At 48.7% G+C, this 17,017-nt stretch overlaps 1 protein-coding gene across 9 annotated transcripts in view; it reads left to right on the top strand.

Moving 5' to 3' along the window:
- Positions 1 to 17,017, top strand: part of SPEG (striated muscle enriched protein kinase) — a 79,714-nt gene that overhangs the window by 27,369 nt on the left and 35,328 nt on the right. For 7 of the 9 annotated variants that reach the window (XM_031957987.1, XM_031957986.1, XM_031957994.1 and 4 more), the window contains 4 exons: positions 7,911 to 8,086; positions 8,439 to 8,527; positions 12,122 to 12,297; positions 14,953 to 15,213. In XM_031957987.1, the coding sequence (XP_031813847.1) occupies positions 7,911 to 8,086; positions 8,439 to 8,527; positions 12,122 to 12,297; positions 14,953 to 15,213 (702 nt within the window). Of the gene's footprint in view, positions 1 to 5,658; positions 6,778 to 7,910; positions 8,087 to 8,438; positions 8,528 to 12,121; positions 12,298 to 13,658; positions 14,816 to 14,952; positions 15,214 to 17,017 lie in introns of those variants that run through there. The other 2 variants (XM_031957991.1, XM_031957993.1) reach the window with 2 other exon arrangements.

Raw genomic sequence — 17,017 nt, 5'->3', positions numbered from 1 at the left:
TTTTTCCTCAATGCTGAGATTCTTTGTTCATTTCCCTTGGTTATCATTCATATCTATGCATCCCGTTCTAATCTCCTGTACTGGTGCAGTGGATAGAGAGCCAGTCAGGAAGACTCATTTTCCTGAGTTCAAATATGGCCTCAGATACTTACTAGTTGTAAGTCTGGGAAAGTCACTTGACCCTCTTTGCCTCAGTTTCTCATCTGTAAAATGATCTGGAGAAGGAAATGGCAAATTACTCCTGTATCTCTGCCAAGAAAACCCCAAATGGGGTCATGAAGAGTCAGATATAACTGAACAACAAGGATGTATTAGCACTATCAAGAAAACTGAATTATAAACAAGGGGGGAAAAGTTGATCGTGATAAATATTTGTCCTGCTTTCAAGTAAATGAAGGAGGACAGCATGGCAGAGTGGGGACAGTGAAGAACAGAAGACTCAAATCCTGCCTCTACCTGTGTACTCACATAATTTCCCTTGGTTCTTCACTTATGAAATGAGAGGGTTGTTCTAGATGATCTCAAAGTCTCCTTCCAGTTCTAAATATATAGAAAGAATCAAGGAATTTGGAAAGTATCTTCAAGGAGTCAGTCTGGAAAGGGTGAGAAGACTTATGTTAAGACCTCTTATAGATGAAAAAAAATTTTATGGGTCTGGAAGCCCTTTTTGCAAGAGGTGAAATGAAATGAAATTAATTTTAAAAAGTAAAGAGATAATAGAAAACAGAGCATGTATGTATACATATTTTTATATATGCATTTGTATGTATATGTATGGAGATCAAGAGATCATATATGTAAATGTATGTATGCACATATATATGCATATGTGTGGGAAAAGATCATGGGATCTAGAGGGCATGTATATATATGAATGTGTATGTATGTATGTGTGTGGGAAGAGATCAAGGGACCTAGAGGGCATGTATGTCTGTGTATATGTACATATGCATGTATATGTATGTGGGGAAGATCAAGGAACCTAGAGAGCACATATGTACATGTAGGTGTACATGTTTATGTGCCTTGTGTGTGAAAGAGCATATATGTAAATATATTTGGATGTATATGTGTGGGGAGAGAGCAGGAGAACTAGTGGGCATATATGTATGTATGCATGTGAATATATGTATATGTGTGTGGAGATCAGGGAACCTAGAGGGCAATATGTATGTGTATGTATGTATATATGTGTGTAGGGAGAGATCAGAGGAGGTAGAGGGCATCCTAAGTATATCACAGCCTGGAAGGTTTGAAGGCATCATTAAGATAATCAGATGAAATGAATGTTTGATGACTTTGTCCAGGAGAAGCAAAGGAGGTGGTTGAAACACAGAAGCAGACTATAGACGTGACTATAGTAGGCGATAGTTTGGGGCAACTTTTCTAAATCCATGAGTATGTATTTTGGGTGTGAGGGGGAGGCTTGTGGCTGTTCAGTCATGTTTGACTCTTCGTGATTCTATATGGGGGTCTCTCCACAGAGATACAGGAGTGGTTTGCTATTTCCTTCTCCAGCTCATTTTGCAGATGAGGAAACTGAGGCCACCAGGGTTAAATGACTTGCCCAGGGTCACACAGCTAGTAAGTGCCTGAGGGTAGATATGAATTTGTGTCTTCCTGACTTCCATGCGCCACCTAGCTGCCCCTAAGGAGCTTCATAGGGCATTATGTACTATCTCTAAGGATTTATAGGACTAAGGACGTCCCTAGCAAGTTAAATAGCCAAAGTCAATTAATTCTCTTCCCTGCATCCCCTCCCCCCAGACCTGAAGCATTTTTATACAGGAGAAATGAACATTAAGGGAAGTCTTGAAGTAGAAAAGTTACCATAAAAGGGCAACCTGAGGGGTATGCTGAAGTGGGGGTGGGAGGGTGTGGGGCCCGCTTCTGTGTACATTAACCCTAAGTCTTCTCTGCTATCTCCTTCCCCTGCTTCTCAGCTGTTGCCTGAACACTAGCAAACCGGCCTTGTAGGGGGTGGGTGGCTGAGGGTGTTGGATGGGAGTTGGTGTGATCAGAGTGACAGGTCTAGAAAACAGTTTTGGCAAAGAGCCGGTGAAGATTCCCTTAACAAGTACTACAGAGAAGGCTTGTGTGTGTGTGTGTGTGTGTGTGTGTGTGTGTGTGTGTGTGGTTGGGGGGGGCAGGTTCCAACGTCATCTCTGTTGGGGCTTTAACCATCTCCTTGGTGATACAGTTATCAGAGGAGGGAAGATCTGGCTACTGTCTTGTGTCAGAGAATGAGCTAAGATGATTTCTGGGTGAAGTGGGAAGATATTAGTAGAGAGACGACAATCTGGAATTGTTTTTTTTCCCTTCTGATTTGGTAATAAATCTCATGGGATTTCTTTGTTGAACCAACCATTAGTATCTACAGTGATCTTTGCATTTTTCAGACCTAAAGGGTCTAATGTGAAAGAGATAGGAGACAGGGAAAAGGATGGGGTCTTCCTTAGAGAAAAGAAGGGGAGGCTCAGGAGTACCCGTTTCCTCTCTTCTCCTCACTTAAAAGAGTGAGAGGAGGATTGTTGGGACAGAGGAGTGGTTCTGGAGTTGGAGAACAGGGGCAAAGATTCTGGGCTATCTACCTACTATTGATCTGACCCTGGGAAAGCCATTCAATTTGGGGGTCAAGTTTCCTCACTTGTTAAATGAGGGAGTTAGAATAGATGACATTTAAGATCTTTTCCAGATCTGCATCCTAAGATCTCTTTATAACAAGACAAGAAACTGAAATATAGAAGCCAATTGATGGCAAGGTGGGGAGGGGTGCTTCTACCCCTCCTGCCATTTTAAGTCTGACCTAAACACATCTTGCTCCCTCTTTCCTTCCTTTCTCTCTCTCTCTCTCTCTCTCTCTCTCTCTCTCTCTCTCTCTCTCCCCCTCTCCCCCCTCTCCCTTCCTTCTTCCCTCCCTCCCCTCTCGCTTTCTCTCTCTCCCTTCCTTCCTCCTTCTCTTCCTCCTTCCCTTCCTCCCTCTTTTTTCTTTCTTCCTTTTTTCCTTTCTTCTTATTTTCTTTCTTTTGTTCTCCCTTGCTTCCTTTTTTCTCTTTCTTTCTTCCTTCCTTCTTTCTCTTCCTTCTCCCTCCCTCCCTCCCTCCTTCCTTCCTTCCTCTTCCTCCCACTGCACAATCTAACTGTCCTTGAACATCTTTCATAAAAGCTGCTTCCTGGTGGTTGTGATGGTTGGGGTATGTTCTTCATTCATTCCTTTATCATCTCAGTATACAAAACACTGAGGCAGCTATAGAGATAATTAGAATATGATCTAGTAGAAGGGAAAAATACACAGAATAGAGGAGGTGGTATTTTTAGGGACCACGAAGCTGGAAAGGACCATAGGAATCAGCTAGTCCAACTGCTTCATTTTACAGAGAAGGAAACTGAGGCCTTGAGAAATGACTTCACCAGAATCAAAAGGAATAAAGTAGCAGAGACATGATTTGTTGTCAGCACTGACTCTGACTCCAGTTTTAGAGCTCCCTCCACTGCACCCACTAATGAGAGTGGCAGTTGATTAGTCAACAGACTATAATAAGTACAAAATGCTATTTCAGATCTGAGTTAGGAAAAAATCGATTCTAAATGGGAGGGATCAGGAAGGCTTCTTGGAGGAGGTGGAATTTGAGCCGGGCTTTGAAAGGATGGCTAGGATTTCAACAGGTGAAGATTTGGGGTGGGGGTGACATTCCAGGCAGAGAGAACAGTGCCTTGTTTAGCCTTCAGAATCAGGAGGAGGCTAACCTGGCAAGGGCTTGGAAGCCACGAGGTGGGTGGGGAGGGGTGGGTGGAGAGGAGGAGGAAGGGGAGAAGCCAAAGCTGCCTGAGTCACTTGGTTAGAATGTCTCTTGGGAGTGGGGATCAGGAAGCTGGAGAAGGATCCTGAGACGTAGTGTCTCAAGTAGCCACCAGGGGTCGCTGAGTCTGCTCCCGTACTCTGGCAATCCTTTAAGTGTCCCTTGAATTAAGATGCTGGACAGCACTGGCCAGCTCCTCCTTTCCACGTTCCCCAGTGACAATAGGGGTTGGGGACAGGGGCTCCTCCCTAAGGGAGAACTATGTCTCCTTTTTTGGGAGTAGCTGGTGCAGTGGAATAGAGTTCTGGGTTTCTATTCACTCCCTGGGTGGGAGGTGGGATTTGGAGCAAGTTCTTTGACCACTTACTACCTGTTTGAGCTGGTGCAAGTATTCTTGGAACCTCATATTCTTGGAACCTCAGTTTTCTCATCTGTAAAATGGACCCATATGTCTTTTGCTGTTCCTCCCAGGGGTTCCTAGGTCCTATTATGTATTCCCCATAGATTGAGCGTATCCCTGGTTATTAAGAATACTTCTTGGTCCCCAGCTCCTTTTCCTGTATTTTCGGCTGTCCTCCTCTGCTGTCTACCTTCTCCATCTTTAACACAGATATGGAGGAGAGGGATCATTGGAATTCATTTCATAGGATCATAATAGTTGAAGTGGAAAGGGGCTTTAGAATTAATCTGGGCCATCTGCCTCATTTTGCAGACTGGGAAACTGAGGCCAAGGGATAGTACAGTGCTCAAATCCAAGTTTTCTGACTCCAGCTTATGCTGTTGCCAATGCCCTACCAAGGCAGATACTTGTATAGTGGACAGAGTGAGGCACAGGGGGAGTCAGAGAGAACTGAGTCTAAATAGCTGTGTGATCCTGGGCAAGTCTCCACTGCGACCTGCCTCAGTTTCCTCAGTTGTAAAATGGTGATAATGATATAGCATGTACTTTTGGGGGTTATTGGGAAGATTTAAGTAAGAAAATATCTGTAAAACACTTCGCCCATTTTTGTTGTCCACTTGGGTCTGGTTCTTCATGACCCCATTTGAGGTTTTCTTAGCAAAGATACTGGAATGCTTTGCTGTTTCCTTCTCCAGATCACCTTGTAGCTGAGGAAACTGAGGTAAATGGCATGAAGTGCCTTGTCCAGGGTCACACAGCTAGTAAAGGTCCGAGTTCAGATTTGAACTCAGAAACATAGCTTTTTGATTCCAGGTCTCCTGATGTATGCATTCTGGTGCCATCTAGTGGCCCACCGTAGTCACACATACCAGGTGCTTATTAAATGCTTGCTCCCTTCCCCTTCCATGCCCTCCATTGGGATGAAAATAGGTTCTTCTAACTCCTTAGCTAGAGAATCGTGCTACTATTCCTACTTCTGGCTTCTCCACTTCCTACATCTCTTCTTCTTCTTCTTCTTCTTCTTCTTTTCTTCTTCTTCTTCTTTTCTTCTTTTTTTCTTCTTTTTCTTTTCTTCTCTTCTTCTTCTTTTTCTTCTTCTTCTTCTTCTTCTTCTTCTTCTTCGTCTTCGTCTTCTTCTTCTTCTTCGTCTTCTTCTTCTTCTTCTTCTTCTTCTTCTTCTTCTTCTTCTTCTTCTTCTTCTTCTTCTTCATCACTTATTATTATAATTATTGCTAGGAAATTTCAGAGTCCATTCAGTCCGTGTACCTTCGGCAGGTCATTCAGATGGGGAAGGGACTACAGAATTATACCCTTTTTCCCTTTTGTACCAATCCTTCTACCAAGTAGAAAAAGACTGACGTGAGCAAGGTATGAGAAATGAGTTCTTCCCACTACTGCTAGCTCCAGGTCCTGACTGGTATGGGTTGGGTGGGGACAAGCTGCCAACAGGTGCATCTGGCAGAGGGCCACAAGGAAGCTGGATGCAGGCCCAGCAGAGCTGGGGAAGGCTCTTGGGCGGGCCAAATGGGCCGAGGTCTGGTGAAGGGAATGAGAGGATTAACATAGTGTCTCCCTTGTTATTCTTCACTTTCCATCTAGGGGTGGAAGATAACCGCTCTGTGGTCTAGGACCATGATCTATTCCAGTCCTATATACTAGATAAACCAAGAAGATGTAGGAGAATAGCTTTTATATAAAGCTTTGTTTTGAGCTTGTAGATTTTCTAACTTATTCTCTGAATTTTGGGAGTAGGTGGGACAAAACAATGGGGGAAAGGACATGGGGTCCCAGAACATAGAATCCTCACATTTAGAGCTGGAAGAGACCTGGTTTAGACCCATAGAGTCTAGTTCATTTATTTTAAGATGAGGAAACGAAGACCCAAGTTTTAAGTGACCTGTCCCAGCTTCCATAGTTTGTAAGTAGCAAGACTGAGTTTTGAAGGCCGGCCCTTGGATTCTTTCCGCTGTATTTGGAAAGCCTAGGGCAGTTTGGCAGGTGGACTGCTGAAATATGTCCCGGATGATCAGAATATGTGGGGAGTGGGGATTTAGCAGGTTTTTGAAGCGAGGTGGTACTTTCTTGGGGTGGAGAGCAAGGGCTTTCTTCCTGAGGAGCCAGGGCCGCTTCTACCTCCAGGGGAGGTGCCCATTTGTGTCAGGGTCCTGGGCCCGCAAGGAGAGAAAAAACAGACACAGCTGCTGGAGAATGAGAGGGGTGGCTAAATCCGGCAGTCCCTCCCCTCCCCTCCCCCTTGCTCCTCTCTCCGGGGCCCTGGCTGCATATGGTTTCAGCAGGCACCACCGCTGCTGCCGTCACCTTCCTCAGCCAGCTGCCTTCTTGAAGCCCAGACACTGCCCGGCCCCCCCTTCCCCCTCCCCCCACAGGGCTGGCTCTCTGTACAGAATCTCAGTGGGGCCCAGGCTAGCCTAGGCTGGGTTGGGCTCTCTCTCCCAGGGGAGCAGGGACAGGGGTGGGCAGCTCGCCTCCCTGCAGACCACTCTGGACCAGGCACGAGGGGGCATAAGCTGAGGCTCAAGGCGGCAGAACACAGGAAGGAGTCTGTGTGCTCCCTGGGTGAGTTGGGGTGCAGCAGGGCTCGGTGACTAGAAGGCAGGGCCAGGAAGGACTTGGGGGGGATGGGGAGGGAGGTAAGGAGGAGGGGCTAGAGGGAGCTGGTAGCGACTGATTCCTGTCTCTATTTGGCAGTCGGAGCAGAGCCAAACAGGGCCAGCCTGGGCCTTAGGCCAGCCACTGGGGAGGGCCTCTAAGCTTGGGTCCCCTATAGGGACACCCCCTCCCCAAGCCGGCTTTCCTTTGCCCCTGGGCTGATCTACATCCCTCCATCCACTAACTTGGAAGATCACTTCCTAGCCCCCTCATTGCCCTGGGGTCTGTTTCCCTAGCAGGTGCCTCGGGATAGGAAGCTGAGTGGGGGCAGGAGCAGCAGGACAAGGAATACAGGCTCACAGTAGCCTTAGCAGGGCATTCTGAATTGGGAGGAGGATGTCTAGAGTGTGCAGACCCCTTGGTAGGTCTCTGCTTTTCCCTTTAACAGCCTCATCCAAAGAGGGTCTTGGGGAGGTAGTAGCTGGAGAAATGAAAGGAGCCTCTTATTCTAGTGGTTTTTATTACTACTCTGGGTCCCTGGAGAACAGGCTCAGGAGACTGGGAATTGACATTTTGGCCCCCTTTGCTTTCCTCCAGTTTCCGGCCTTCTTCACTGAGAATCCTGTTGAATCAGTAGCCAGACTTTTCAATTTCCTTTGAGATCTTGATCCTTCAAGTTCAGAGAGTCCTTAGTCCTCCAAATCTTTTACTCTAGCGCTTCTTAATGGTGGTCTCCTTGGTTCCTGAGCTTTGTTATAGAATTAAAGATGGAAAGAACCCGAGAGGCTGTCTATCTAGCTCTTCTTATTTGAAACATGAGGAAGCTGAGAGCCAGGGAGCTGAAGTGTTTAGCCCTAGATTTAAATGACCAGGCACTTGGCTTGTTAGTTATAAGGTGTGTGTATGTGAGGGGGAAGGGTGCCCCTATTCCTTCAGGATGGGTGGTCCTGGGCAACTAAGATTCTCTTATCCCCAATCCCAGAGTCTGATCTCTTCTTATAGATTCTGTATGTTTCTCTTTTCTTTTTTCCTTCCCCTGCCTTCCATATATCCAAATCTCTCTTCCATTTTCTATCCTCCTCCCTTCTCATTTTCTCCAGGAGGGGCCACATCCCCTTTCAGCAGCCCCATCACATCAGATGAAGAGTATTTGAGCCCTCCTGAGGAGTTCCCAGAACCAGAAGAGGCCTGGCACCGAACTTCTGCCATGAAGCTCAGCCCCAGCCAGACTCAAAGCACCCCAGACACCAGCTCCAGGGCTCCCCCCATTTTCAAGGTTAGCTCTTTTGTAGTTCAGCTCAGCTGAGAGCTCTCCTCAGTGAATGGCCAAGGACCCCTTCATCCTGTGCCCTGTGCCCATCCTTTCACCCCTACTTCTTGGCAAAGCTGCAGATAAGGAGCCCCCTGCTCCCCCTTATACCTCTGCCCGTGGATCTCGGTCCATAAGGATCTGCTCCTTTCCTGATGCTGATTCCCACCCAAAGAACAGAGTTGTTCTTACCTTTCCTCCCCATCCCACTCCCACCACAGTCGTAGTCTTTCCCAGGGTGTAGAACAGTGGCCCGTCCTGTACTTTGCCCCCTGACATGCAGGCCCTGGTCATCCTTACCTCAAGTCTTCCTTTTTAGGTTTCACTCATGGACCAGTCAGTAAGGGAGGGCCAGGATGTGACCATGAGCATCCGCGTGCAGGGGGAGCCCAAACCTGTTGTCTCCTGGTAAGTCCCCGAGGCCCTAGTTTTCTATTAACTTCTTATTAATGCTTTTAACTCTTTCACACACAGTCATTCTAGGCAATGTTAAGGACGGCAGGAGGTAGATTCTTCTATAACTCACCATGGACTTGCAGAGGGTCCCCATAATCTCTCCCACCATCCTCAGAGAATTGGGATGATAAGTCACTGATCCAGCAAGAGGAGGGAAGTCAGAACAAGAACTTGTTTAAGAATTACAAGAAATTTGGATTTCCTCCAAAGAGCTTAGATAGAGCCCTTCCTTAGGAGAGATAAAGATGGACAATGTAAGGGGTAGCATTCTATCTTATATTTATTCATGTCTTATTATTGGGCATACATAGTATTACATATACATCGTATTGTTGGGCATACAGAAGGTATTTAATAAATGTTCATAGAAATATTTCTGCTTCCTCTAGGACCCTTTGGTAGAGGAGTGGTTAGCCACCCAGTTTCATGTAGTAGTTGACTATGTCCAATTCTCTGCTCCAACTCGTCCCACCCCAAACTTGTCTTGCTGGCTACCACCACTACCACCTCCTCCACCTGGGAGGAAAAAAGATCTCCTACTTCCTCTCTTCGTTTGGTAGTGTTTTTCAGGACCCCTTTCTGAATTTTTCCTTTGTCAGTAGCAGATATTCATTTCTCTAGAATAGGGATTCTTGACTTGTTCATAAACTTTTTCCCCATCCCTCCCACTTAATAGAATTTTGTTTTTTTCTAATTACTTGTAAAGATAGTTTTCAACATTTTATTATGATTTTGATTTTCAATTTTTTCTCTCTCCCCTTTCCTCTCCCCAAGATAGCAAGCAATCTGATGTGGATTATACATATAGAATCATATCAAACTTATATCCACATTAGCATGAACTTTTAAAAAATTATATTATAGCTTTTTATTTACAAGTTATATGCATGGGTAATTTTTCAGCATTGACAATTGCAAAACCTTTTGTTCCAATTTTTCACCTCCTTCCCCCCACCCCCTTCCCTAGATGGCAGGATGACCAAAACATGTTAAATATGTTAAAGTATAAGTTAAATACAATATATGTATACATGTCCAAACAGTTATTTTGCTGTACAAAAAGAATCAGACTTTGAGATAGTGTACAATTAGCCTGTGAAGGAAATCAAAAATGCAGGCGGACAAAAATAGAGGAATTGGGAATTCTATGTAGTGGTTCATAGTCATCTCCCAGAGTTCTTTCACTGGTTCAGTTCATTACTGCTCTATTGAAACTGATGTGCTTCATCTCATTGCTGAAGAGGGCCACGTCCATCAGAATTTATCATCATATAGTATTGTTGTTGAAGTGTATAATGACCTCCTGGTCCCGCTCATTTCACTCAGCATCAGATGAACTTATTTAAAAAAAATATTGAGGCACCACTTGCCTCCAAAAATAACTTTGATAGCTATTTCAATAGAATTCATTTCTTTTGTAATTCTTTGCATTTTATTTTGTGCTTTTAAAACCATTACTCTGAGAAGGGGTCTTCCACAGACTCCACCAAACTGACAGAAGTCAGATAGTCTTAAAGCCAGAAGGGACATTAACAGCCATCTTGTCCAACCTCCTCATTTTACAGATGAGGAAACTGAGGCCTAAAAAAGGTTAAATGTCTTGGCCATGGTCACACAGCTAGTAAATGCCTGAGGCTGGATTTGAACTCAGATCCTCTTCATTCCAAATCCAGCATTCCCATGCTGCTTCTTCTCCAACCTTCTCATTTTCTTAGTAATGAGGCAAATTTCATTTTATATTTCTCCTCACCTTAACCTAGACTTTGTACCACCCTACACAGTTCTGTGCATACTGTAGGTGCTTAATGTTTGTAGAAGTATTTCTATTTTCTCTGTAGCCTATTTCTGCAGCCAGATGGTGATTTTGTGAGCTGTCATGGCCAAATAAATTTATCACTTAATGGTGGTGAGTCTCCCCCAATGTAGCAAAACCAGTCCTAGTAGACTAGATGTCTCAGGCCATTACTGGTACCATCTTGGAAGCCTCTTCATTGCGATGGAACTCTCCTTGCCACAATGAATCAGTAGCAGAGTGGGGCTTCAACAAAGGGCCTTAAACGACAATAAGATTTCTTATTAAATAAATTCAACAAGAATTCATGCTTAAGGGCCAGATCCATCCCCCACCCACTCCATTATCTCATTTGATTCTCCCAACAACTCTATGATTTCAGTAGAGTAAATAGTAGTATCCTGGTGTTTTAACATCAGAGATTTAACAGGAGAAGGAGACAGGTTCCAAAAAGTTAAATGATTGCCTAAAGTTTCACAGCTGCTCAGTGGCAAAGTCAGCGTGAATTCAGGGTTTTTTTTTTAATTCAATTTTATTTTATTTTCAGGTCCCCATTCTCTTCCTCCTACTTATCCCTCCCACCTCCTCCTAACACTGAGAAAGCAAGCAAGAAAAATATAGATAGTCAAGCAAAATAAATCCCCACTTTGATCGTGTGGAGAGATAGACCATAAAAGTGATATGTAGACGCATGTGCTAAAAATATATATACATAGAATTAATATATACACCTAATAATATGTTACACATGCATAGAAATAAATATACATGTAACCCATGCATGTATAGGTAGCTATAGGACAGGTATATAAACACAAGACATTTATATTTGTATGGAGATGTAAGTGTAACTCGTGTTTATGCATAAGTGTAATACATATATTATTATATATTATATTATTATATACTATATATTACATGTTATAAACATGTGTAGATATACACATGGAGCAACATAGACATAATATATGTATTATGTATGTATTTGTGTATATATCGCTCCATGTGTATAGCTACATATATTATGTATATGCATATATAATATCTACCTATATTATGTCTATGTTGTTCCATGTGTATATCTACATATACCCATAATGCTTGCATACACCAAGCGTGCCATATAGCATCTGTGTGGGTGTCTCTCTATCTCTATCTGCTTCTGTTTGCACTGTGAGTCCCTCACATCTCCATCCAGAAATAAGTAGAACAACATGCTCTATCACAGCTTCTGGAATTGTTATGGGGAACCCAAGTCTTTCAAAATCAAATCCGGAGCTTTTCCAAGATGTCACGCCGACTCTAAGAGAAATATAAGACCCAGTCCCTTCCTCCAGAAGGTTATGATCTTTTTTAGGAAAATGAAGCAAATCCTCCCAAAATAAGCCCCTTAAGTCCCATATTCCTGGTGGACGTGTAGGGAGTTCAGAGGAAGAAGTCAGGATGGGTTGGAGACCAGGAGTTGGGATGGTGGGTTTGTGGTTGTGTGCGTGGGGGCCCCCCACCCCATCAGAGGGACATTAGTTGGCTCTGTCCATCAACAAGCATTAACCGCTTTCAGGGCACCCAGACTGCTCTGGGACCGTAAGGAGGAGCCCCTTGAGCATCCCATGAATGAGCCGAGGGCACAGCTCAAGGCTGTTCCCTCCGTGGCTCTTTGGGTGGGGGGCCCCTGTGGGAAGAGAGGAGGTGGGGCCTCCGGGCCCCTGACTGAGGGCCTCTGGACCCCGACTGAGGGCTCATCCCCCTGGCAGGCTTCGTAATCGCCAGCCTGTGCGTCCCGACCAAAGACGCTTCGCGGAGGAGGCGGAAGGCGGCCTGTGTCGGCTTCGGATCCTGGCCGCGGAGCGTGGAGACGCCGGCTTCTACACCTGCAAGGCAGTGAACGAATATGGCACCCGGCAGTGCGAGGCCAGACTGGAGGTCAGAGGTAATCCTCCTGCACGCTCTTCTCTCATGGTGACCCAGCAGGCCCCCGAGGGGAGAGCACCAGGCAGAACCGGGGACCCCCGTGACCCAGCATCGCCTGTGACCCGGCGTCCCTTGTTCCTCCTCGCCTTAGAGAATGCCAGAGCTGGGGGTCCCCACCTTATCGGGGGTGGTGGGAGAGGTGACTTGTCCAATGACCTAGGGGATCAGTGACCGCACAGGGACCGGAAGCCAGATCTTTTGGCTCACAGTCCAATGCTTTCTCCCACACCGTGTCTCAGATTCTGCCCCCTGCCCCCTACTGGGCTGTTCCCCAAGTTTCCTTCCCGGCACCCGTCCTCCTGCCCCCCATGACTTCATGCCCTCCTGGTCTCCCTCTCCCTGCGCCCTCATTTCCTGACTCCCCTCTCTACTCCATCCCCGCAATCTCCTTTTCCTTTCTCCTCCCTCTCACTTGTCCCATCCCTCCCCCATTTTCCCTCTGATTGTGAAGCGTTTTGCAGAAATTGGACCCGTTCGGAGTGACTCTGGGGGGTGGCTCTCAGGGCCTTGGGAGGCCGGGCTCAGCTCTGTCCACTGCCCCTGACCCGAAGGCTCTTGGGCCTGGGAGGGTCCCTGAGGGATGAGTGTCGAGGGCCCGGGCAGGGACGGAAGTGACTTCCTGGCCCATCTTGGGGCACGGACCCTTGGACGCGGTAGCTGGGCTTTGGGAGTGATGGTAGCGGGCTGGCCAACGGTGCAGGTTCTGGCGCTCGGCCTGGTGCCCCCAGGGGGAGATGATGGCGTGCTCTTCCTTCTCTGCCTTCCACAGTTCCTCAGTGAGAGACCCTGCCCCCTTCTTGACTCTCTTGTCCCCCTGGGATGCCCATGGTAGCACAAGGGCAGGGGCTGCTCCACCACATGCGCCTTTCTCTGTTTTTTCCACCCTGGGCCATCCGCTCTAACGGCCCCTCTTCCTGCCCCAGACCTGGAGCCCCCTTCCTCATTACCCCGGCTGCGCCTGGTCTCTGCCGTGCTTTTCTGTATTAACCTGTGTTGGGTGCTTTTCTCCTCTGGACCTCTCCTCTCTTGGCCCCGGCCCTCCAAGGCAGTGGCTGGGGTTCCCGGGGCCATTCCCTGACGGGGGAACGGAGAGCTCAAGCCCCGGCCCCACCAGAGAGCTCAGGCCCCGGCCCCCCCAAGCAGCCCCTTGGAGGCTGGAGACCACAAGGCCTGTGAGGGCAGAGCTGTCTCAGGAGCTCTTCCCGCCTGGCGCCCCTGCCAGCCAACCCCCCCAGTCCTCCCCCAGGTGTGTGTGTGTGTGAGTGTGTGTGTGCCAGACTAACCTGCCGCTTGCTGACTGCGGTTTTTGTCTGTATACAGGCGAGTGAGCTCAGGGGGCCGCCTGCCCTCCCCGCTGCCCTTCGTGCCGCACGCCTCTGGCTCAGGCACCGCTCGGACCTCGCTGTGTCTCACTGCCTCCTGCCCACAGACCCCACCGGCAAGCCGGCCCGGACCCCCGGCCCCCGGCCCCCCCACCCTGTGTGGTGCCCCGGGCCGGTCTGCGGGCTCAGAGGAATCCCCCCTTCCCTCCCCAAGCGGACATATGGACGGGCGGGCACCGAAGCCCCGGTTGGACCGTGGAGGGCAGGGAGGTGGGGTCGAGTTGGGCATTGAAGCCCCCCTCCCCTGTTGTGGAAACACCCAGCGCATGGGCTGCTGTTGCTGCTGCTGTGGCCGCAGCTTTGGGACAGTCTGCCTGTCAGGGCTCCCTGTCTCTCTGCTGGTCTCTGTCTGTCGGGCCATGGGGTGGGATGGCTCAGAGAACGTGGACAGAGTGGGGGGTGGGATGTGGGGATCCCTGCTGGTCGGCTCCCAGGACCGATCTAGGAAAAAGCACAGTTAGGGGTGGGAGGGGGCATGTGGAGGGATACCGGGGACTAAGGTCTCTGCCGCCACTCCCCTCCTCCCCCACTTCAGGGTCTGGGGGGAGGACGGGGACAACGGCCATCCCAGAAGTGGTTTCCAAATGGCACAAAACTTTTTCATTTCCCTAAGTGACCAAAAGCCAAATGCCTCTCCAGCCCCCGGGACCCTGGGGCAGTGCAGCGAGGCTGAGGATGGAGTGTGGGGCGCCTTGCGGGCTCGGGCCCTCTGGTCTGCAGGCTGGACTGGGGGTCCCGGCCCTGCCTTCTGCCCAGCAAGGACAAGCCCTGCCTCAGGACCGCAGGGGGCGGGGGCGTCCCCAGGCACGTGGAGTGGGAGGGGGCACTTGGGAACCCTGGTCCTGAGCTCTAATAAAGTTCCGTTTGTATCCAGTTGGTGTGGCTGTCTGTGTCGTGCCGCCGCCGCCCCGATCCCACCCCGCCTCCTTCCTCCCCTTCCTCCTTTCCCCTCTTGCGTTTCCCTCACCGAGGCCCAGCATAGGTCAGCCCCCCCCATAGGACCACTGCCTTCCCTGGAGCCTTTCCGAGCTGCTCTGCCGGCACCGGGCCTGTGACTTCCTCCTGCCTGGGTCCTGGCCCCTTTTCCCTTTCCTTAGGGACCAAATTGCATCTCTCTCTCTTTCTCTCTGTTACTTGTCTGTCTGTCTGTCTGTGTCTCTCTGCACCCCCTTCCCCCTCTGTGTCTCTGCTCCCCGTGTACCCCTCCCCCTCTCCTGCCTCTGCTCCCCCAGCGCACCCCGAGAGCCGATCCTTGGCGGTGGTGGCCCCCCTGCAGGACGTGAACGTGGGGGCCGGGGAGATGGCGCTCTTTGAGTGCCTGGTCACGGGCCCTACGGACGTGGAGGTGGACTGGCTGTGCCGGGGCCGGCTGCTGCAGCCCGCCCTCCTCAAGTGCAAGATGCATTTTGATGGGAGGAAGTCCAAGCTGCTGCTCACATCTGTGCACGAAGATGATAGCGGTGTCTATACCTGCAAACTTAGCACGGCCAAAGGTACTCCTCCCTCCCCGGGGCGGGACACGGTGGGGAGAGCAGGGGAGACCCTGCCCAGGGCGGGGAGGGTCCGGAGAAGGTCCGGAGAAGGGCCGGACCGGCAGTTGGGAGCCCCAGGCACCCCCGCTCTCCAGGAGCCGTGTACCCACTCTGTGAGAGCGAGGGGAGGCTTCAGTGTGCCCCTGGGGCGGGACATGGTGGGGGGAGAGCAGGGGGACCCTGACGAGGGCGCAAAGAGGCTGGAGAAGGGCTGGGCCAGGCTTAGGGAGTCCCAGGCAGCCGCACTCTCCAGGAGCCGTCCCCACTGTCTGTGAGAGCGAGGGGAGGCTTCAGTGTGCCCCCGGGGCGGGATGCGGGGGGGGGGGCAGGGGAGACCCCGACCAGGGCTTGGAGAGGCTGGAGAAGGGCCGGGCCAGCCGTGGGAAGCCCCAGGTAGCCGCGCTCTCCAGGAGCCGTGTCCCCACTGTCTGTGAGAGTGTGGGGATGGTTTGGGTGAGCCCCTGGGGAGGCCACGGAGGGCCCGGACCTGTCCTTCTACCCCAAAGACAGCGCTTCCAGGGGACTAATTGGGCCCTAACTAGAGATGGCCATGAGAGTGGACGGACACACAAGGGTAGGGACACACAGCTGGAGTGCCGAAGAGGCCGGCTTGAGATCTGGGCGGTCCTGGGCGGGGTTACCCGCTCAGGAGCTGCTGGGACTGTGGGTCCATAACTCAGAATAGACTATCCTGGGTGGGGGAGGATGGGAAACTCTCCCACCCATATAGACACAAGTCCCAGGGGCCAATTCAGTGCTTCCAGCTCCTTCCTAGCAGCTCTTGTCTAATACTAATATTTCCTGTGCCATGCCTCCTGTCAGGCCCTTTGCTGCATTCATCATCCAGGAAAACGAATGTAATCTCTTTCATAGAAGTATTCTGGATTTTAAATTTTTATTTAATTAATAAAAATAATTTTAATATTTAATAACCATTATTAAACTATAATAATTAATATAAACATTTAATAAAATATTTTATATTTTGTCTGTGGATCAATTAAATCCAACAAACACTTATCAAATTAGTTGGATTAATAAGTACTCTGATAATGTAACATTTCCCTCAGTTACATGTAAAACAGTGTTTAACATTTGTTTTTAAAACTTTTGAGTTCCAAATTCTCTCTCATCCTCACCCTCTCATAATGCGAAATTACGCAAAGCTTTGCACAGAGCTGTGTTAGGCCTGAAGTGAAGCCATCCTGGCCTCCAGGAGCTTCTGTTCTTTTGGAAGCCACAGCTCACACCCAGGTAACTTAGCGTGAGAAGAGAGAAAGGATGGGGTGAAGAAAGCCGCATGGAGAAGAGAGTACTTGAGCTAAGCCTGAAGGAAGCTGAGAGTCCCAAGAAGTGGAGCAGAAGAGAAGTGAATCTCAGAGGTTGGAGGGGGACTGCCAGTGTGGGGACACAAGCAAGCTAGTTTGACTTCAAGGTAGACTGTAAAGGAGAAAAAGCTGGAAAAACAGGCTGGAGAGCTGACTTTCACATTAAAAAAAATTAGAAATAGCTAGTGGTGCATTGGGTAGTGTTGGAGTGGGAGCCAGAAAGATCTGAATTCAAATAGTGCCACAGACACTCTGGGAAATCACTTAACTCAGTCTTTCAATCTCAATTTAAATTTCTGTAAAATGGGATTAATAATAATATCACTCTTATAGAGTTTCTGTGAGGGTCAAACGAGGTAACATATACAAAATGCTTTGAAAACCTGAAAGAAATGTATAAAAACCATCATTATTGTAAAAACCAGATGTGAAGGACT

The sequence above is a fragment of the Sarcophilus harrisii genome, chromosome 3 (assembly GCF_902635505.1).
Source record: "Sarcophilus harrisii chromosome 3, mSarHar1.11, whole genome shotgun sequence".
In the NCBI taxonomy this organism is placed as follows: Eukaryota; Metazoa; Chordata; class Mammalia; order Dasyuromorphia; family Dasyuridae; genus Sarcophilus; species Sarcophilus harrisii.
Note: the sequence above shows the minus strand (reverse complement) of the source record. Positions and strands in the feature narration are given on the sequence as shown.